Genomic DNA, 23,937 nt, shown 5'->3' on the forward strand with positions numbered 1-23,937 from the left:
AATCAATGCAATACACCATATTAACGAAGAATAAAAACCATATGATCATCTCAATAGATGCAGAAAAAGCTTTTGACAAAATTCAACACCCATTTATGATAAAAACCATCCAGAAAGTAGGCAGAGAGGGAACTTACCTGAACATAATAAAGGCCATATATGACAAATCCACAGCCAACATTGTTCTCAATGGTGAAAACGTGAAAGCATTTCCTTTAAGATCAGGAACAAGACAAAGTTGTCCACTCTCACCATTATTATTCAATATAGTTTTGGAAGTTTTAGCCACAGCAATCAGGGAAGAAAAAGAAATAAAAGGAATCCAAATCGGAAAAGAAGAAGTAAAGCTGTCACTGTTTGCAGATGACATGATAGTAAACATAAAGAATCCTAAGGATGCTACCAGAAAACTACTAGAGTTAATCAATGAATTCGGTAAAGTAGCAGGATACAAAATTAATGCACAGAAATCTCTTGCATTCCTATACACTAATGAAGAAAAATCTGAAAGAGAAATAAGGAAACACTCCAATTTACCACTGCAACAAAAAGAATCAAATACCTAGGAATAAACCTACCTAAGGAGACAAAGGCCTGTATGCAGAATACTTTAAGACAGTTATGAAAGAAATTTAAGATGAAACAGATGGAGAGATATACCATGTTCTTGGATTGGAAGAATCAACACTGCGAAAATGACTATACTACCCAAAGCAATCTACAGATCAATGAAATCCTTATCAAATTACCAACAGCATTTTTTACAGAACTAGAATAAAAAGTCTTAAAATTTGTATGGAGACATGAAAGACCCCGAATAGCAAAAGCAGTCTTGAGGGAAAAAAACGGAGCTGGAGGAATCAGACTCCCTGACTTCAGACTATACTACAAAGCTACAGTAATGAAGACAATATGGTACTGGCAGAAAAACAGAAATATAGATCAATGCAACAGGACAGAAAGCCCAGAGATAAACCCACACACCTATGGTCAACTAATCTATGAAAAAGGAGGCAAGGATATACAATGGAGAAAAGACAGTCTCTTCAATAAGTGGTGCTGGGAAAACTGGACAGCTACATGTAAAAGAATGAAATTAGAACACTCCCTAACACCATACACAAAAATAAACTCAAAATGGATTCGAGACCTAAAATGTAAGACCAGACACTATAAAACTCTTAAGAGTAGAACATAGGAAGAACACTCTTTGACAAAAATTAAAGCAAGATCCTTTATGATCCACCTCCTAGAGTAATGGAAATAAAAACAAACAAATGGGACCTAGTGAAACTTCAAACCTTTTGCAAAGCAAACTACAAACAAGACAAAAAGACAACCCTCAGAATGGGAAAAAATATTTGCAAATGAATCAATGGACAAAGGATTAATCTCCAAAATATATAAACGGCTCTTGCAGCTCAATATTAAAAAAACAAACAACCCAATCAAAAAATGGGCAGAAGACCTAAATAGACATTTCTCCAAAGAGGACATACAGATGCCCACGAAGCACATGAAAAGCTGCTTAACGTCATTAATTATTAGAGAAATGCAAATCAAAACTACACCTCACACCAGTTAGAACTGGCATCATCAGAAAACCTACAAACGGGCTTCCCTGGTGGCGCAGTGGTTGAGAGTCCGCCTGCCGATGCAGGGGACGCGGGTTCATGCCCCGGTCCGGGAGAATCCCGCGTGCCGTGGAGCGGCTGGGTCCATGAGCCATGGCCACTGAGTCTGCACGTCTGGAGCCTGTGCTCCGCAATGGGAGAGGCCACAGCAGTGAGAGGCCCATGTACCGCAAAAAAAAAAAGAAAGAAAACCTACCAACAACAAATGCTGGAGAGGGTGTGGAGAAAAGGGAACCCTCTTGCACTGTTGGTGGGAATGTAAATTGATACAGCCACTATGCAGAACAGTATGGAGGTTCCTTAAAAAACTAAAATTAGAGTTGCCATATGACCCAGCAATCCCACTACTGGGCATATACCCAGAGAAAACCATAATTCAAAAAGACACATGCACCCCAATGTTCACTGCAGCACTATTTACAATAGCCAGGTCATGGAAGCAACCTAAATGCCCATCGACAGACGAGTGGATAAAGAAGATGTGGTACATATATACACTGGAATATTACTCAGCCATAAAAAGGAACGAAATTGGGTCATTTATAGAGACGTGGATGAATCTAGAGACTCTGAGACAGAGTGAAGTAAGTCACAAAGAGAAAAAAAAATGTCGTATATTAACGCATATATGTGTAACCTAGAAAAATGGTACAGATGAACTGGTCTTCAGGGCAGAAATTGACACACAGATGTAGAGAACAAATGTATGGACACCAAGGGGGAAAGCGGTGGGGGGTGTGGGGGGTGTGATGAATTGGGAGATTGGGATTGACATGTATACACTGATGTGCATAAAATGGATGACTAATAAGAACGTGCTGTATAAAAAAATAGATAAAATAAAATTCAAAAAAAAGAAAAGAATAGATTTTTAAATGCACGTAATACCACAAAGTTGGTAGGGACAGAAATGACGTAACACAATTAATGCCATACCATACTGAAAATGCTATTTAATACTATATACTGTCTGATTATATTTTGTCCTTATTCAGGCTTTGCATTGTAGAATGACAAACTTTTAAAGCTGAAAAGAAAAATTTTAAAATATATATATATATATATATATATCTCTTAAATAAGATACATACCAGTTCTGCTGTGGTAAAAGTGGGAAGAGTTTTACCAGCAGGAATAAGTAACGATGCTGTACAGGAAACAAAACAAAAATTACACATTCGTTAGAATTTACCAACTGAATAAAATTGCTAAGCATACCTTATTTTTTAAAAATGTTTTCCATCACTAACATATTCAAGCATGATGAATTCTAAACTTTCTGATTCCATATGAGGTAAAAGTATTTAATTACATCTTTTCCCAACAATTTTAGGTAAAGTATAGGTTAGTTGTAAGTCTTTAAGTAGAGGTTATAGATTATAGTATAGATTTCCAAAATGAAATCTCATTGTAATCAAGTATACTGTATTATAGAAATCCATAACAAAATACCTAAAAGGTTGTCTTTAGGAAGCCAATGTACCACTAAACCTCCATTACAACTTTTTAGATGGGAGAAAAAGTAGTATTTGTTAAAGTGGCATGTTTCCAACCAACTATTCTTTGAGCAAAAAAATGTAACCCAACATAAACCATTCCAAATCGTATAGGTTCAAAAAAAATTTCAATTCACCAATTCAACCTGCAATAAACCTATAATTTCATATATCTTTCCTTTATTATCACCAATTTTCTATGCTAACTATCCCTTCATTTATCATACATCTAAAAGATTGACCTGAGAGAAACCAAGATGGTGGAGTAGAAAGACATGCCCTCACTCCCTCTTGCGAGAACACCAGAATCACAACTAGCTGCTGGACAATCATCGACAAGAAGAGATTGGAACTCACCAAAAAAGACACCCCATATCCACAGACAAAGAAGAAGCCACCATGAGACGGTAGGAGGGGCGCAATCACAATAAAATCAAATCCCATAACTGCTGGGTGGGTGACTCACAGACTGCAGAACACTTATAGCACAGAAGTCCACCCACTGGAGTGAAGGTTCTGAGCCCCACGTCAGGCTTCCCAACCTGGGGGTCTGGCAATGAGAGGCGGAATTCCTAGAGAATCAGACTTTGAAGCCTAGTGGGAATTGACTGCAGGACTTCGACAGGACTGGGGGAAACAGAGACCCCACTCTTGTAGGGCACACACAAAGTAGGGAGCGCATCAGGACCCAGAGGAAGGAGCAGTGACCCCAGGGGAGATTGAACCAGACCTACCTGCTAATGTTGGAGGGTCTCCTGCAGAGGAGGGGGGTGGCTGTGGCTCACCGTGGGGACAAGGACACTGGTAGCAGATGTTCTGGGAAGTACTCCTTGGTGAGGGCCCTCCAAAAGTCTGTCATTAGCCCCACCAAAGAGCCCAGGTAGGCTCCACTGTTGGGTTGCCTCAAGCCAAACAATGAACAGGGAGGGAACCCAGCCCCACTCATCAACAGTCAAGCAGATTAAACTTTTACTGAGCTTTGCCCACCAGAGCAACAGTCAGCTCTACCCCACAACTAGTCCCTCCCATCAGGAAACTTACACAAGCCTCTTAGATAGCCTCATCCATCAGAGGGCAGACAGCAGAAGCAAAAAGAACTACAACCCTGCAGCCTGTGGAACAAAAACCACATTCAAAGAAAGACAGACAGGGCTTCCCTGGCGGCGCAGTGGTTGAGAGTCTGCCTGCCAATGCAGGGGAAACAGCTTCGTATCCCAGTCTGGGAAGATCCCACATGCCATGGAGCGGCTGGGCCCATGAGCCATGGCCACTGCGCCTGCGTGTCTGGAGCCTGTGCTCCACAACAGGAGGAGCCACAACAGTGAGAGGCCCGCGTACCACAAAAAAAAAAAAAAAAAAAAAAAGACAGACAAGATAAAAAGGGAGAGGGATAGGTACCAGATGAAGGAACAAGATAAAACCCCAGAAAAACAACTAAATAAAGTGGAGACAGGCAACCATCCAGAAAAAGAATTCAGAATAATGATAGTGAAGATGATCCAGGACCTCAGAAAAAGAATGGAGGCAAAGATTGAGAAGATGCAAGAAATGTTTAACAAAGACCTAGAAGAATTAAAGAACAAACACACAGAGATGAACAATACAATAACTGAAATGAAAGCTACACTAGAAGGAATCAACAGCAGAATATCTGAGGCAGAAGAACGGATAAGTGACCTGGAAGACAGAATGGTGGAATTCACTGCCTCGGAACAGAATAAAGAAAAAAGAATGAAAAGAAATGAAGACAGCCTAAGAGACAACATTAAACGCAACAACATTCGCATAACAGGGGTCCAAGAAGGAGAACAGAGAGAGAGAAAGGACCCGAGAATATATCTGAAGAGATTACAGTCAAAAACTTCCCTAACATGGGAAAGGAAATAGCCACCCAAGTCCAGGAAGCGCAGCAAGTCCCATACAGGATAAACCCAAGGAGAAACATGCTGAGACACATAGTAATCAAATTGACAAAAATTAAAGACAAAGAAAAATTATTGAAAGCAGCAAGGGAAAAACAACAAATAACATACAAGGGAATCCCCATAAGGTTAACAGCTGATTTCTTAGTACAAAATCTACAACCCAGAAGGGAGTGGCATGATATACTTAAAGTGATGAAAGGGAACACCTACAACCAAGATTACTCTACCCGGCAAGGATCTCATTCAGATTTGACGGAGAAATCAAAAGCTGTACAGACAAGCAAAAGCTAAGAAAATTCAGCACCACCAAACGAGCTCTAAAACAAATGCTAAAGGAACTTCTCTAAGTGGGAAATACAAGAGAACAAAAGGACCTACAAAAACAAAAACAAAACAATTAAGAAAATGGTCATAGGTACATACATGTCAATAATTACCTTAAACATGAATGGATTAAATGCTCCAATCAAAAGACATAGGCTTGCTGAATGGATACAAAAAGAGAACCATATATATGCTGTCTACAAGAGACTCACTTCAGACCTAGGGACACAACAGACTGAAAGTGAGGGGATGGAAAAGGATATTCCATGCAAATGGAAATCAAAAGAAAGCTGGAGTAGCTATACTTATATGAGATAAAATAGACTTTAAAATAAAGAATGTTACAAGAGACAAGGAAGGACACTACATAATGATCAAGGGATCAATCCAAGGAGAAGATATAACAATTATAAACATATATGCACCCAACATAGGAGCATCTCAATACATAAGGCCACTGCTAACAGCTATAAAAGAGGAAATCGACAGTAACACAATAGTGGGGGACTTTAACACCTCACTTACAACAATGGACAGATCATCCAAACAGAAAATTAATAAGGAAACACAGCTTTAAATGACACATAGACCTGATAGATTTAATTGATATTTATAGGACATTCCATCCAAAAATGACAGATTACACTTTCCTCTCAAGTGCGGATGGAACATTCTCCAGGACAGATCACATCTTGGGTCACAAACCAAGCCTCAGTAAAGTTAAGAAAATTGAACTCATATCAAGCATCTTTATTGACCACAACGCTATGAGATTAGAAATCAATTACAGGGAAAAAAACATAAAAACACAAACACATGGAGGCTAAACAATACATTACTAAATAAACAAGAGATCACTGAAAAAATCAAAGAGGAAATCAAAAAATACCTAGAGACAAATGACAATGAAAACACGACGATCCAAAACCTATGGGATGCAGCAAAAGCAGTTCTAAGAGGGAAGTTTATAGCAATACGAGGCTACTTCAAGAAACAAGAAAAATCTCAAATAAACAATCTAACGTTAAACCTAAAGGAACTAGAGAAAGAAGAACAAACAAAACCCAAAGTTAGCAGAAGGAAAGAAATCATCAAGATCAGAGCAGAAATAAATGAAATAGAAACAAAGAAAACAACAGCAAAGATCAATAAAACTAAAAGCTGGTTCTTTGAGAAGATAAACAAAATTGATAAACCATTAGCCAGACACATCAAGAAAAAGAGGGAGAGTTCTCAAATCACTAAAATTAGAAATGAACAAGGAGAAGTTACAACAGAAACCGCAGAAATACAAAGCATCCTAAGAGACTACTACAAGCAACTCTATGCCAATCAAATGGACAACCTGGAAGAAATGGACAAATTCTTACAAAGGTATAACCATCCAAGACTGAACCAGGAAGAAATAGAAAGTATGAACAGACCAATCACAAGTAATGAAATTGAAACTGTGATTAAAAATCTTCCAACAAACAAAAGTCCAGGACCAGATGGCTTCACAGATGAATTCTATGAAACATTTAGAGAAGAGCTAACACCCATCTTTCTCAAACTCTTCCAAAAAATCGCAGAGGAAGGAACACTCCCAAACTCATTCTATGAGGCCACCATCACTCTGATACCAAAACCAGACAAAGATACTACAAAAAAAGAAAATGACAGACCAATATCACTGATGAATATACATGCAAAAATACTCAACAAAAAACTAGCCAACAGACTCCAACAACACATAAAAAGGATCATACACCATGATCAAGTGGGATTTACCCAGGGATGCAAGGATTCTTCAATATATGCAAATCAATCAATGTGATATTAACAAATTGAAGAAGGAAAACCATATGATCATCTCAATAGATGCAGAAAACGCTTCTAACAAAATTAAACACCCATTTCTGATAAAAACCATCCAGAAAGTAGGCATAGAGGGAACTTACCTAAACATAATAAAGGCCATATATGACAAACCCACAGCAAACCTCATTCTCAATGGTGAAAAACTGAAAGCATTTCCTCTAAGATCAGGAACAAGACAAGGATGTCCACTCTCACCACTATTATTCAACATAGTTTTGGAAGTCCTAGTCATGGCAATCAGAGAAGAAAAGGAAATAAAAGGAATACAAATTGGAAGAGAAGTAAAACTGTCACTGTTTGCAGATGACATGATACTATACATAAAGAATCCTAAAAAGGCCACTAGAAAACTACTAGAGCTAATCAATGAATTTGGTAAAGTAGCAGGACACAAAATTAATGCACAGAAATCTCTTGCATTCCTATACACTAATGATGAAAACTCTGAAAGAGAAATTAAGGGAACACTCCCATTTACCATTGCAACAAAAAGAATAAAATACCTAGCAATAAACCCTCCTAGGGAAACAAAAGACCTGTATGCAGAAAACTATAAGACACTGATGAACGAAAGTAAAGATGATACCAACAGATGGAGAGATATACCATGTTCTTGGATTGGAAAAGTCAATATTGTGAAAATGACTACACTACCCAAAGCAATATACAGATTCAATGCAATCTCTATCAAATTACCAATGGCATTTTTTACAGAATTAGAACAAATAATCTTAAAATTTGTATGGAGACATGAAAGACCCCGAATAGCAAAAGCAGTCTTGTGGGAAAAAAAAACGGAGCTGGAGGAATCAGACTCCCTGACTTCAGACTATACTACAAAGCTACAGTAATCCAGACAATATGGTACTGGCATAAAAACAGAAACAAAGATCAATGGAACAAGATAGAAAGCCCAGAGATAAACCCACGCACCTACGGTCAACTAATCTATGAAAAAGGAGGCAAGGATATACAATGGAGAAAAGACAGTCTCTTCAATAAGTGGTGCTGGGAAAACTGGACAGCTACATGTGAAAGAATGAAATTAGAATACTCCCTAACACCATACACAAAAATAAACTCAAAATGGATAAGAGACCTAAATGTAAGACCGGACACTATAAAACTCTTAGAGGAAAACATAGGAAGAACACTGTTTGACATAAATCACAGCAAGATCTTTTTTGATCCACCTCTTAGAGCAATGGAAATAGAAACAAAAATAAACAAATGGGACCTAATGAAACTTAAAAGCTTTTGCACAGCAAAGGAAACCATAAACAAGACGAAAAGACAACCCTCAGAATGGGAGAAAATATTTGCAAACGAATCTACGGACAAAGGATTAATCTCCAAAATATATAAACAGCTCATGCAGCTCAATATTAAACAAACAACCCAATCCAACAATGGGCAGAAGACCTAAATAGACATTTCTCCAAAGAAGACATACAGATGGCCAAGAAGAACATGAAAAGCTGTTCAACATCCCTAATTATTAGAGAAATGCAAATCAAAACTACAATGAGGTATCACTTCACACCAGTTAGGATGGGCATCATCAGAAAACCTACAAATAACAAATGCTGGAGAGGGTGTGGAGAAAAGGGAACCCTCTTGCACTGTTGGTGGGAATGTAAATTGATACAGCCACTATGGAGAACGGTATGGAGGTTCCTTAAAAAACTAAAACTAGAATTACCATATGATCCAGCAATCCCACTACTGGGCGTATACCCAGAGAAAACCATAATTCAAAAAGACACATGCACCCCAATGTTCACTGCAGCACTATTTACAATAGCCAAGTCATGGAAGCAACCTAAATGCCCATCGACAGATGCATGGATAAAGAAGATGTGGTACATATAACAATGGAATATTACTCAGCCCTAAAAAGGAACAAAATTGGGTCATTTGTAGTGACGTGGATGGATCTAGAGACTGTCATACAGACTGAAGTAAGTCAGAAAGAGAAAAACAAATATCATATATGAACGCATGTATGTGGAACCTAGAAAAATGGTACAGATGAACCGGTATGCAGGGCAGAAGTTGAGACACAGATGTAGAGAACAAATGTATGGACACCAAGGGGGGAAAGCCGCGGGGGGGGTGGGGATGGTGGTGTGCTGAATTGGGTGATTGGGACTGACATGTATACACTGATGTTTATAAAACTGATCACTAATAAGAACCTGCTATATAACAAAATAAATAAAATTAAATTAAAAAATTAAAAAAAATAGGGCTTCCCTGGTGGCGCAGTGGTTGAGAGTCCGCCTGCTGATGCAGGAGACACAGGTTCGTGCCCCAGTCCGGGAAGATCCCACATGCCGTGGAGGGGCTGGGCCCGTAAGCCATGGCCGCTGAGCCTGCGCGTCCAGAGCCTGTGCTCCGCAACAGGAGAGGCCACAACAGTGAGAGGCCCACGTACAGGAAAAAAAAAAAATAATAAGTCTTAATACTACTCAGCCATAAAAAAGAACAAAATAATGTCATTTGCAGCAACATGGATGAACCTAGAGATTGTCATACTGAGTGAAGTAAGTCAGACAGAGAAAGACAAACATCATATGATATCACTTATATGTGGAATCCAAAAAAATGGTACAAATGAACTTATTTACAAAACAGAAACAGAGTCACAGATGTACAAATAAACTTATGGTTACCAGGTAGGGAGAGGGGGAGGGATAAATTGGGAGATTGGGATTGATATATACACACTACTATATATAAAATAGGTAACTAATAGGGAACTACTGCATAGCACAGGGAACTCTTCTCAATACTCTGTAATGACCTATATGGGAAAAGAATCTAAAAAAGAGTGGATAGATGTATATGTATAATTGATTCACTTTGCAGTACAGCTAAAACTAACACAATATTTTAAATCAACTATACTCCAATAAAATTTTTTTAAGTAAGTCTAAAGAACAAATAGTTACTAGAAGGATCTCAGTTGACCAATGTAACCTTAAACCTTACCTCAAGGTTCATTTTACCTACTTGAACCTGACAGAAGACCATTTTGCCTTTTCTTTAATAAAAACAAAAACATTTTAGCATGTTTATGCAGCACGTATTTACTGAATGTAATGTTTTTTATGGTATTTTTTCACATATTGTATTAAGAACTGTCCTAAAGACCCATTTCTGACACTAGCATGGCTCCATGATATACCACAAACAGCTCAGAAGAGCAAATTTTTTTTAACTAACGATTCTTCTCACATTAAGACAACAGAAGTGAAGCTACAAAGACTGATGGTTAATGAAATACAAAATTATTTTTATCCTCTGTCATCTATAGCTTTACTTCTTAACCAGCATTCTTTTTGGAAAGGCTAAATTAGAACTGGAGTGGCAGGAACACAATGGTATTAGTCTTAATTAGCTGAAGTGAGAAAAGCTTAGGCTGGTACAGCATAAGCCATAGCCTGAGAGGAAACAAAAATCTGTTAACATACTGTCTGAAGCAATTAAATGAATTTCTTGAGGAAAAATAGCAACAATTCTCCCCTGTTAAATACTCAGCAATAAATCCCAAAGGATAATTCTCTCCACTCATACAAATCAAACAGAGCTAAAAGAGTTTTAAGAGTTTCTTTAGAGCCATCAAAAAATTGAACTAACAAAATTTTAGAGTAAAGTTTCATGTAGCTTCTACTTAATTTTGATACTAAATTCACCAGTTATATTCATCATTCATATACATTCACTAATTACGTACACCATTATATGTGCCTGAAACATACTTTTTAAAATACTCAAGATAGTGTCAATAACCAATTAAGTTTTAACTGAATACATGTTTTTACTTAAAGTTTCAGAATTTTGGTCTTCATGTATATATTCTAGAAATAGTAAATTTCATGAACAATAAGCTTTAGAATAAAGGAAGAATTTAATCCGACAAATATAATTTAAGGAGTTTTGCAGAAAAAATAGTATAGCACAACAACATTCACATTTATAAGTGTATTTTTCCCTACACACCAAAAAGTCTTTGATACATTAAGGCAGTTAACCATTGAACAATATTTGGTCCCTCTTTGAACCATACCAAATTTTAATATCCAAGTCACATTATTCAAGAGGTGCAAAAACTGGTAAATTTCTTTTTTGTGACTACTCTTTAGTATATGACTGTCTCCTGATGACCAAACTGAATATTCTAACTCAAACCACCTCAAGAAACAACAACATTGCTGAAAATTTTAACAGATCCAAATTCAAGAACAACAGGACATACAGTTTGTACCTGAAGTTTAGGAGTTTTAATGCTCAAAGATGAAAGCTAACAAACCTCTCAATGTTCCTGGTTCTTCCCTGTCTTCCTCCCACAATGACTGATGGCTTCATCAAAAAGACTATGTGACATGAAGACCAAATAGCAGAAGATGATTTGAATTGCCCTAGAAATAAGGCAATTATAGACAAAGTGACTACCTGTCCCAGTGTGCTCAGGACAGTCCTAGTTTACACCTGTTATTCTGAGGTTATTATTATTATTACTATTTATTTATTTATTTATGACTGCCTTGGGTCTTTGTTGTTGCGCACAGGCTTCCTCTAGTTGCGGCAAGTGGGGGCTACTCTTCGTTGCAGTGTGCGGGCTTCTCACTGCGGTGGCTTCTCTTGTTGCGGAGCTCAGGTTCTAGGCACATGGGCTTCAGTAGTTGTGGCATGCAGGCTCTAGAGTGCAGGCTCAGTAGTTGGGGCGCACGGGCTTAGTTGCTCCACTGCATGTGGGATCTTCTCAGACCAAGGATCAAACCCATGTCCCATGCATTGGCAGACAGATTCTCAACCACTGCACCACCAGGGAAATCCTGAGGTTATTATTAACAGAATCCCATTTCTCTCTCAAAAGTGGATTATAGGGCTTCCCTGGTGGTGCAGCAGTTGGGAGTTCACCTGCCGATGCAGGGGACGCGGGTTTGTGCCCCGGTCCGGGAGGATCCCACATGCCGTGGGGCGGCTGGGCCTGTGGGCCATGGTTGCCGGACCTGTGCGTCCGGAGCTTGTGCTCCGCAGCAGGAGGGGCTACAGTGGTGAGAGGCCCGCGTACCGCAAAAAAAAAAAAGAAAAAAAAAGAAAAGTGGATTATAAGCAAAAGACCCAGAACAGCCAATATGATATTCAAGGAGAAAATGATGAACTACTATCACTACCCAACTTCAAGACTTACTGTAAAGCTACAGTAATCAAGACAGTGTACACGAATAGATGGCAAAAAAATAGACAAATAGATCAGTGGAACAGAACAGACAACCAAGAAATAGATCCCCATAAATATAATCAACTGATCTTTGACAAAGGAGCATAAGCTATACGGTGGAGCAAAGATAGTCTCTTCAACAAATAGTGCTGGAACAACTGAACATCCAGTGCAAAAAAAAAAATGAACCTAGATACAGATCTTACACGCGTCACAAAAGTTAACTCAAAATGGATCACAGAGCTAAATGTAAACTGCAAAACTGTAAAACTCCTGGAAAATAACATATGAGAAAATCTACATGACTTGAGCATAGCAATGACTTTTTTAATACAACACTGAAGGAACAATCCATGAAAGACATAACTGATAAGCTGGACTTCATTAAAATTAAAAACTGCTTTGCAAAAGACAATGTAAGGAGAATGAGGAGACAAGCCACAGTTTGGGAGAAAATATTTGCAAAAGACATACCTGATAAGGGACTGTTATCCAAAATAAAAAAAGAGACGGAGGACCTTCAAGGTGGTGGAGGAGTAAGACATGGAGATCACTTTCCTCCCCACAAATACATCAAAAATACATCTACAGTCTACCGCCATACCATCCTGAACACGCCTGATCTCGTTTGATCTCGGAAAAATACATCTACATGTGGAACAAATACTACAGAATACCTACTGAATGCTGGCAGAAGACCTCAGACTTCCCAAAAGAGCCATGTGGCTCACAGGGTCTTGGCGCTCTGGCCAGGGGTCAGGCCTGAGTCTCTGAAGTGAGAGAGCCGAGTTCAGGACACTGGACCGCCACAGATATCCCGGCAAGATATCAATATAATATCAATCGGCAAGAGCTCTCCCAGAGACCTCCGTCTCAATGCTTACACCCAGCTCCACTCAACGACCAGCAAGCTCCAGTACTAGACATCCCACGCCAAACAACTAGCAAGACAGGAACACAACCCCACCCATTAGAATAGAGGCTGCCTAAAATCATATTGAGTTCACAAACATCCCCAAAACACACACCAGACGCGGTCCTGACCACCAGAAAGACAAGATCCAGCCTCATCCACCAGAACACAGGCACCAGTCCCCTCCACCAGGAAGCCGACACAACCCACTGAACCAACCTTACCCACTGGAGGCAGACACCAAAAACAATGGGAACTACGAACCTGCAGGCTGGAGACCCCAAACACACTAAGTTAGGCAAGACGGGAAGACAGAGAAATATACAGCAGATGAAGGAGCAAGGTAAAAACCCACCAGACCAAACAAATGAAGAGGAAATAGGCAGTCCACCTGAAAAAGAATTCAGAGTAATGATAGTAAAGATGATCCAAAATCTTGGAAACAGAATGGAGAAAATGTAAGAAACATTTAACAAGGACCTAGAAGAACTAAAGAGCAAACAAACAATGATGAACAACACAATAAATGAAATTTAAAATTCTCTAGAAGGAATCAATAGCAGAATAACTGAGGCAGAAGAATGGACGAGTGACCTGGAAGATCAAATAGTGGAAATAATTACCTCAGAGCAGAATAAAGAAAAAAGAATGAACAGAATTGAGAACAGTCTCAGAGACCTCTGGGACAACATTAAACACATCAACATTTAAATTATAGGTGTCCCAGAAGAAGAAGAGAAAAAGAAAGGGACTGAGAAAATATTTCAAGAGAATACAGTTGAAAACTTCCCTAATATGGGAAAGGAAATAGTCAATCAAGCCCAGGAAGCACAGACAGTTCCAAGCAGGATAAATCCAAGGAGAAACATGCCAAGACACATATTAATCGAACTATCAAAAGTTAAATACAAAGAAAAAATATTAAAAGCAGCAAGGGAAGAACAACAAATAACATACAAGGGAATCCCCATAAGGTTAACAGCTGATCTTTCAGCAGAAACTGCAAGCCAGTAGGGAGTGGCAGGACATATTTAAGTGATGAAAGGGAAAAACCTACAACCAAGATTACTCTACCCAGCAAGGATCTCATTCAAATTCGATGGAGAAATTAAAATCTTTACAGAGAAGCAAAAGCTAACAGAATCCAGCACCACAAAGCCACCTTTACAACAAATGCTAAAGGAACTTCTCTAGGCAGGAAACACAAGAGGAGGAAAAGACTTAAAATAACAAACCCCAAAAAACTAAGAAAATGGTAATAGGAACATAGATATCAAGAGTTACCTTAAATGTAAATGGATTAAATGCTCCAACCAAAAGACACAGACTGGCTGAATGGATACAAAAACAAGACCCGTACATATGCTGTCTACAAGAGACCTACTTCAGACCTAGGGACACATACAGACTGAAAGTGAGGGGATGGAAAAAGATATTCCATGCAAATGGAAATCAGAAGAAAGCTCGAGTAGCAATACTCAGATAAAATAGACTTTAAAATAAAGAATGTTACAAGAGACAAGGAAGGACACTACATAATGATCAAAGGATCAATCCAAGAAGAAGATATAACAATTATAAATATACAGGCATCAAACATAGGAGCACCTCAACACATAAGGCAACTGCTAACAGCTCTAAAAGAGGAAATCGACAGTAACACAATAATAATGGGGGACTTTAACATCTCACGTACACCAATGGACAGATCATCCAAAATGAAAATAAATAAGGAAAGAGAAGCTTTAAATGACATATTAAACAAGATGGACTTAACTGATAATTATAGGAGAATCCATCCAAAAACGACAGAACACACTTTCTTCTCAAGTGCTCATGGAACATTCTCCAGGATAGATCATATCTTGGGTCACAAATCAAGCCTTGGTAAATTTAAGAAAACCGAAATCGTATCAAGTATCTTTTCGAACCACAACACTACGAGACTAGATATCAATTACAGGGAAAAAAATCTGTAAAAAATACAAACACATGGAGGCTAAACAACACACTACTAAATAACCAAGAGATCACTGAAGAAATCAAAGAGGAAATCAAAAACTATCTAGAAACAAATGACAATGAAAACATGACAACCCAAAGCCTATGGGATGCTGCAAAACCAGTTCTAAGAGGGAAGTTTATAGCAATATATTCTTACCTCAAGAAACAAGAAAACTTTCAAATAAACAACCTAACCTTACACCTAAAGCAAATAGAGAAAAAGGAACCAAAAAAACCCCCAAAGTTAGCAGAAGGAAAGAAATCATAAAGATCAGATCAGATAATAAATGAAAAAGAAATGAAGGAAACAATAGCAAAGATCAATAAAACTAAAACCTGGTTCTTTGAGAAGATAAACAAAATTGATAAACCATTAGCCACACTCATCAAGAAAAAGAGGGAGAGGACTCAAATCAATAAAATCAGAAATGAACAAGAAGTTACAACAGACACTGCAGAAATATAAAGGATCATGAGAGATTACTACAATCAACTGTATGCCAATAAAATGGACAACCTGGAAGAAATGGACAAATTCTTAGAAAAGCAAAACCTTCCAAGACAGAACCAGGAAGAAACAGAGAATATAAACAGACTAATCACAAGCAATGAAATTGAAATTGTGATTAAAAATCTTTCAACAGGGCTTCCCTGGTGGCGCAGTGGTTGAGAGTCCGCCTGCCGATGCAGGGGACACGGGTTCGTGCCCCGGTCCGGGAAGATCCCACATGCCGCGGAGCGGCTGAGCCCGTGAGCCATGGCCGCTGGGCCTGCGCGTCCGGAGCCTGTGCTCTGCAACGGGAGAGGCCGCAACAGTGAGAGGCCCGGGTACCGCAAAAAAAAAAAAAAAAAAAAAAAAAAAAACCTTTCAACAAACAAAAGCCCAGGACCAGATGGCTTCACAGGCGAATGTTATCAAACCTTTAGAGAGGGGCTAACACCTATCGTTCTCAAACTCTTCCAAAATATAGCAGAGGGAGGAACACTCCCAAACTCATTCTATGAGGCCACCATCACCCTGATACCAAAACCAGACAAAGCTGTCACAAAGAAAACTACAGGCCAGTAACACTGATGAACACAGATGCAAAAATCCTCAACAAAATACTAGCAAACAGAATCCAACAGCACTTTAAACAGATCATACACCATGATTAAGTGGGGTTTATCCCAGGAATGCAAGGATTCTTCAATATACACAAATCAATCAATGTGATACACCATATTAACAAACTGAAGGAGAAAACCCATATGATCATCTCAATAGATGCAGAAAAAGCGATTTACAAAATTCAACACCAATTTATGATAAAACCTCTCCAGAAAGTAGGCACAGAGGGAACTTACCTCAACATAATAAAGGCCATATATGACAAACCTGCAGCCAACATCATTCTCAATGGGGAAAAACTGAAACCATTTCCACTAAGATAAGGAACAAGACAAGGTTGCCCACTCTCACCACTATCATTCAACTTAGTTTTGGAAGTTTCAGCCACAGCAATCAGAGAAGAAAAAGAAGTAAAAGGAATCCAAATAGAAAAGAAGAAGTTAAACTGTCACTGTTTGCAGATGACATGATACTATACATAGAGAATCCTAAAGATGCTACCAGAAAACTACTAGAGCTAATCAATGAATTTGGTAAAGTAGCAGGATACAAAATTAATGCACAGAAATCTCTTGCATTCCTATACACTAATGATGAAAAATCTGAAAGGGAAATTAAGGAAACACTCCCATTTACCACTGCAACAAAAAGAATAAAATATCTAGGAATAAACCTACCTAAGAAAACAAAAGACCTGTATGCAGAAAACTATAAGACACTGATGAAAGAAATTAAAGATGACACAAGCAGATGGAGACATATACCATGCTCCTGAATTGGAAGAATCAACATTGTGAAAATGACTATACTACTCAAAGCAATCTGCAGATTCAACGCAACCCCTATCAAATTACCAATGGCATTTTTCACAGAGGTAGAACAAAAAATTTTACAATTTGTATGGAAACACAAAAGACCCCGAATAGCCAAAGCAATCATGAGAAAGAAAAATGGAGCTGGAGGGATCAGGCTCCTGGACTTCAGACTATACTACAAAGCTATAGTAATCAAGACAGTATGGTGCTGGCACAAAAAGAGAAATATAGATCCACGGAACAGGATAGAAAGCCCAGAGATAAACCCATGCACATATGGTCACCTTATCTTTGATAAAGGAGGCAAGAATATACAATGGAGAAAAGACAGCCTCTTCAATAAGTGGTGCTGGGAAAACTGGACAGCTACATGTAAAAGAATGAAATTAGAACACTTCCTAACACCATACACAAAAATAAACTCAAATTGGATTAAAGACCTAAATGTACAGCGAGACACTATAAAATTCTTAAAGAAAAACATAGGCAGAACAACCTATGACATAAATCACAGCAAGATCCTTTTTGACCCACCTGCTAGAGAAATGGAAATAAAAACAAAAATAAGCAATGGGACCTAATGAAACTTAAAAGCTTTTGCACAGCAAAGGGAACCATAAACAAGGTGAAAAGACAAGCCTCAGAATGGGAGAAAATATTTGCAAACAAAGCAACTGACAAAGGATTAATCTCCAAAATATACAAGCAGCTCATGCAGCTCAATATCAAAAACAACCCAATTCAAAAATGGGCAGAAGACCTAAATCGACATTTCTCCAACAAAGACATACAGATTGCCAATAAACACATAAAAGGATGCTCAACATCATTAATCATTAGAGAAATGAAAATCAAAACTACAATGAGGTATCACCTCACACTGGTCCGAATGGCCACCATCAAAAAATCTACAAACAAGAAATGCTGGAGAAGGTGTGGAGAAAAGGGAACCCTCTTGCACTGTTGGTGGGAATGTAACTTGATACAGCCACTACAGAGAACAGTATGGAGGTTCCTTAAAACCTAAAAATAGAACTACCATATGACCCTGCAATCCCACTACTGGGCATATACCCTAAGAAAACCATAATTCAAAAAGAGTCATGTACCACAATGTTCATTGCAGCACTATTTACAATATCCAGCACATGAAAGCAACCTACGTATCCATCGACAGATGAATGGACTAAGAAGATGTGGCACATATATACAATGGAATGTTACTCAGCCATCAAAAGAAATTAAACAGTTATTTGTTGTGAGGTGGATGGACACAGAGTCTGTCACACAGAGTGAAGTAAGTCAGAAAGAGAAAAACAAATACCATATGCTAACACATATATACGGAATCTAAAAAAAAATGGTTCTGAAGAACCTAGGGGCAGGACAGGAATAAAGATGCAGACGTAGAGAATGGACTTGAGGACACGGGGAGGGGGAAGGGTAAGCTGGGACGAAGTGAGAGAGTGGCATGGACATATATACACTACCAGATATAAAACAGATAGCTAGTGGGAAGCAGCCGCATAGCACAGGGGGATCAGCTCGGTGCTTTGTGTCCACCTAGAGGAGTGGGATAGGGAGGGTGGGAGGGAGACTCAAGAAGGAGGGTATATTGGGATATATGTGTTCGTATAGCTGATTCACTTTGTTCTACAGCAGAGACTAACACACCATTGTAAAGCAATTATACTCCAATAAAGATATTTAAAAAAAGTAAAAAAAAAGATAAATAAAAGGCAAATTTACTAAAAAAAAAAAAAAACACAAAGAACTCTCAAAACTTAACAATAAGCAAACAAACCAATTAAAAAATGGGCCAAAGACCTAAATAGACACTTCACCAAAGAAGATATATATATGGCAAATAAGCATATGAAAAATATAAAAGATGCTCCATATCATATGTCATTGGGGAAACGTAAATTAAAACGAGATACCACTACACCCCTATTGGAATGGACAAAATTCAGAACACTGATAACAGCAATATGCTGGCAAGTATGCGGAGCAACAAACTCTCATTCATTGCTGGGGAATGTAAAATGGTTCAGCCACTTTGGAAGACAGTTGGACAGTTTCTTACCAAGCTAAACATACTCTTACCATATGATCCAGCAATCACACTTCTTGGTATTTGCCCAAAGGAGCTGAAAACTTATTTCTTCACAAAAACCTGCACACAAATGTTTACAGCACTTTTATTCATAATTGCCAAAACCTGAGAGCAACCAAGATGTCATCCCTCAGTAGGTGAATGGATATATAAACTGTGGTACCTCCGGACAATGGAATATTATTCAGTGCTGAAAAGAAAGGAGCTATCAAGCCATGAAAAGACATGGAAGAAACTTAAAATCATATTACTGAACTTCCCTGGTGGCACAATGGTTGAGAATCCGTCTGCCAATGCAGGGGACACGAGTTCAAGCCCTGGTCCGGGAGGATCCCACATGCCACGGAGCAACTGGGCCCGTGCACCAGAACTACTGAGTCTGCGCTCTGGAGCCCACAAGCCACAATTGCTGAGCCCACCATGCCACAACTGCTGAAGCCTGTGTGCCTAGAGCCTGTGCTCTGAAGCGGGAGAAGCCACCGCAATGAGAAGCCCGCACACCACAACAAAGAGTAGCCCCCGCTCACCGCAACTAGAGAAAACCCGGGTGCAGCAACTAAGATCCAACGCAGCCAAATATAAATAAATTTATTTTTTAAAAAATCATATTACTAACTGAAAGAAGCCAACCTGAAAAGGCTGTATACTATAGTGTTACAACTACATGACATTCTAGAAAAGGCAAAACTATGGAGACAGTAAAAAGATCAGTGGTTGCCAGGGATTGGTGTGAGGGGAACAGATGCAGAGGAGCACAGAAGATATTTTGGGCAATGGAAATACTCTGTATGAAACTATTACAATGGAGTCAAGTCATTATAAACTTGCCCAACCCCACAGAATGTACAACACCAAAAGTGACAATGTAATCTATGGACTTTGGGTGTTTACGATATGTCAATGCAGGTTCATCAACTGTAACAAATGTACCACTCTGGTGGGGTATGTTAACTGGAGAGGCTATGCATAAGTGGGAGCAAGGAGTATATGGGAAATCTCTGTACCCTCTCTCAAATTTGCTGTGAACCTAAAGATGTTCTAAAAAAGTAAGTATTTTTTAAAAGTGGATTATAAATTATATATAATAGAATATAAGAATAGAACAGCAGTTCTCAAAGTTTAGTGTACAAACCCCTGGGGGTCCCTAAGATACTTTCAGGGTGTTCATAAGGTCAAAACTATTTTTATAATATCAAAACAATATATGCCTTTTTAATTTTTCACTAAATATTTTAAGGCAGGGGGTGGTGCTGACATTTGCACTGATAGCACAAAGCCGTGATAAATAAAACTGAAGGCACCTTCACATGAATTAAGCTTGTAAGCACCAAGCCTTACTAGTGCTCATTGTATTTATTCTCCATTGCTATTTACTCACAGTTTAAAAATAAACAAATAAAACCAGCAACAACAAAACTGTTTCACTTAAGAAATTCCTTAATGTAACCATAAAGAATTATTTTTACTAAATTTCAACCCTCAAGTATACTTGCTTTTAATATTCTGTGTGAGGAAATAGGAAGAACATATAAAGCATTTCTGTAGCATACAGAAGTACAGGCAAGTATGAGGAAATCCAATGGTGCTATTGTTTAAGTTGGGAGCTGACCTAGCTAATTTCTTTTTTCAAGAAACACTATTTTACCTGAAAGAAAAACTGACAGAAACTGTGGTTCATCAGACTTGGGTATTTGGCAATCTTTTGAAAATGAACTAAGTGTGCCCATCACCTCAAGGAAAACAAACTGACAGTATTTGTTTGGCAATGATAAAATTCAAGCTTTCAAGCAAAAATTAGAATTTTGAAAACTATATCCATTACAGTAAGCTTCATCGCTTTCCAATACTTAAACACTTTTCTGTGAGATATGTGGCGATATTAATATGATTTTTTATCCTGTACAATGACCAATGTGTCAAATGTATAACTCAGTGAACCAGTATTTTCCACGTCACCCACGTATGTTACAAAATTACACAGGGGTTAGAGAGTCATTCAAAATGCAAGATATACCAGTGAACTTTAACATCACAAAAAGTCCATTGATATGGTTTCAGATTACACTTTGCAGCTAACCTCTCAGAAACTACCACGTGTTGAGTTTTAGCATAGTACCAAATTACCTGAAAAAGCTATTAAAACACTCTTCCTTTTCCAATTATCTATCTGTGGAAGATTAGATTTTCTCCTGCCAAAACTACATATCACAACAGATTAAATTTAGAAATAGATATGAGAATCCAGCTGTCTTGTATTAAGCCAGACATTAACAAGAATTGCAGAAAAGTAAAACAATACCAGTCTTCTCACTAAATATTTTTTTATTCTGGAAAAGAGTTATTTTTAACAAATATATATTAACATACAATCATTTTTTAAATTAATAAATCAACATTTTAAAAATTTCTCAGCTTTAATTTCTAATATGGTAAATAGATACTAACAACCCACATAAAAGGAAGCACTTTGAGGTTCTCAATTTTTAAGTGTAAAGAGGTCCTGAGACCAAAAAAAAAAAAAGTTGACAACTGAAGATATGGCAAATGACTAAACAAATGGATAATAGAGTCAAAGAAAATACAACAGGGCAAACAAATTTTAACAGTGGAGAAGACAAAGGCAAAGGACTTATTCCACTGTAGATTTAATTTGAACTTGTTATCAAGAGATAGAAAGGTTGTAGCGTATGTTTAGGCTACCTTAATCAGGCTTTTAGAAGCATACAACAAGATGATATAATTAAAAAGTACTTCAATTTTATGAGGCTGTTTACTTCAAGAATCTTATTGCAGAGTACCTAGAAATGAAGAGGGATAGGAAAAAGGCCTATAACGCAGTTTTACAGGATACATGTGCTTCCTCTTCACTTCATCATGAATGATGCAGAAAAGAATAAGAAGAAAAACTGTCTTGTTTAAATGGAATTATTTCAATTATTCTAACCTCTAAGACAGAATTAGAAAGAAAGAAGTGCTGAGTGAAAGTCAGCTAGATATATTAGTTGCAATACTATTTTGTGATTTAAATCACTGGTAATATTACCATCTTGAGGCAAAATCAAGTATTACAATAGGGTTCCAGCTAGTCTTTTCTTAAGAACCATGCTTTTCATAAAAGACAATCAAATATTTTACTACTCCACATTCACCACCCTCCAAGCCACTCCTAAGGAAAAAATCTTTAAAGTTCTCTAATGAAGAAAAAAATTAAAAGAATGTTATTTAAATAGAGAAATAAAAGGGATGCCCTAATAAAACAGTAAAGTTAAAAATGAAAGCATAGCCAAAAACCGAACAATTGATGTAATTCAATGTGTCAACTTAATAATTAAAACAGCCATGCTAACTCTTAAAGAGCAACGTTACACATTTTAAGCACAGCATTATATAAGTTGTGTTTGGTAACTCAACACTCATTGTTATTTTCATTTTTATACATTATAATTGCTGTCACACTTAAATTCTCTCATTTTGCAATAGACGAGGTAGTAGCCTCCTTACTATCGATATTTTCCCCTCACCTTGACCCACAAGATTTTCATGTGAATTTTCCCAAGTATGCCATGAACAATCTAGTTTTTACTGACAATCTAATCCAAAATCTACCCTTACCTCTTGCAGACATTCATCTATTGAATTTCGGCTAAATCCAATAAAACCTACTTGTGTGTGTGTGTCTGTATCTGCACACGTCTGTATCTGGGTGTGTCCCCTGAGTCTGGATATGTCTGTTGGTGTGTGCCTCTGTGGCTGTCAGTGCATCCCTATGTGCCTGCATCTCTGTACATCAACATGTAGATGTATATACACACACATCAGGATAGCATAAGGATTATAAGAATCAGAGGAGAAAAAAAGAAATAAAGGCTAGAAAGATATAATAGTATTGTTTTATCTTTTAGTAGTTAGTCTTTTCCAGTTTAAATTGATAGACATAATATGGACAAATATTTCCCTTAAAAGCAGAGGTCTAGATTTAAGTCCAAGATTAAAGACAATACGCATATGGTCCATTTCTAGCCATCATTTTATATCCAAAACTGTGAAGTAGCCTGAATAACCTCCATATTCCTGTTTATACTCCATTTTGCTTCCATTTCAATTACAGAATTACAATACATACAGATAGCAAGAGAAAGAGAAAGAATGCACAAGCTTGCAAGCACCCATCTTTCCCTCTGCTTCTTCACCAACTGGCTGGATTACTCCTTTACTAGAGCCAATCAAATCCTCTGAGATAAACAAAGGGTATTTCCAATAGCCCACAAACTATATAATTTGTTCCTATGAAGTAAGGCTTTGTCACCTTTGTGGACTATAATAGTTTTAAAAATAGTTTAAATAACCTAATTTTTTTGTCAATTATTACATGGCAGTGATGACTTATCCTGTGTTCTTTTAATAGCAATGATTTTGAAGTCCAAGCCCTCTCCCCTTAAGAACATTACCCTAATGCCAAACCACCACCAAATGAGAATTTGTTCTGCATATAGTACTAATTTACTAACT

The 23,937-nt window shown here is 37.8% G+C and overlaps 1 protein-coding gene across 2 annotated transcripts in view; it reads right to left on the reverse strand.

Moving 5' to 3' along the window:
• The window catches only part of GTF2A1L (general transcription factor IIA subunit 1 like), a 61,011-nt gene that overhangs the window by 33,323 nt on the left and 3,751 nt on the right, over positions 1-23,937 (reverse strand). For both annotated transcript variants that reach the window (XR_007470857.1, XM_033419115.2), the window contains exon 4: positions 2,726-2,781. Coding sequence is in view for 1 of the 2 variants with exons in the window: in XM_033419115.2 (XP_033275006.2) it covers positions 2,726-2,781 (56 nt within the window). In the remaining variant the exon portion in view is untranslated. The remainder of the gene's footprint in view (positions 1-2,725; positions 2,782-23,937) is intronic.

The sequence above is a fragment of the Orcinus orca genome, chromosome 13 (assembly GCF_937001465.1).
Source record: "Orcinus orca chromosome 13, mOrcOrc1.1, whole genome shotgun sequence".
In the NCBI taxonomy this organism is placed as follows: domain Eukaryota; kingdom Metazoa; phylum Chordata; class Mammalia; order Artiodactyla; family Delphinidae; genus Orcinus; species Orcinus orca.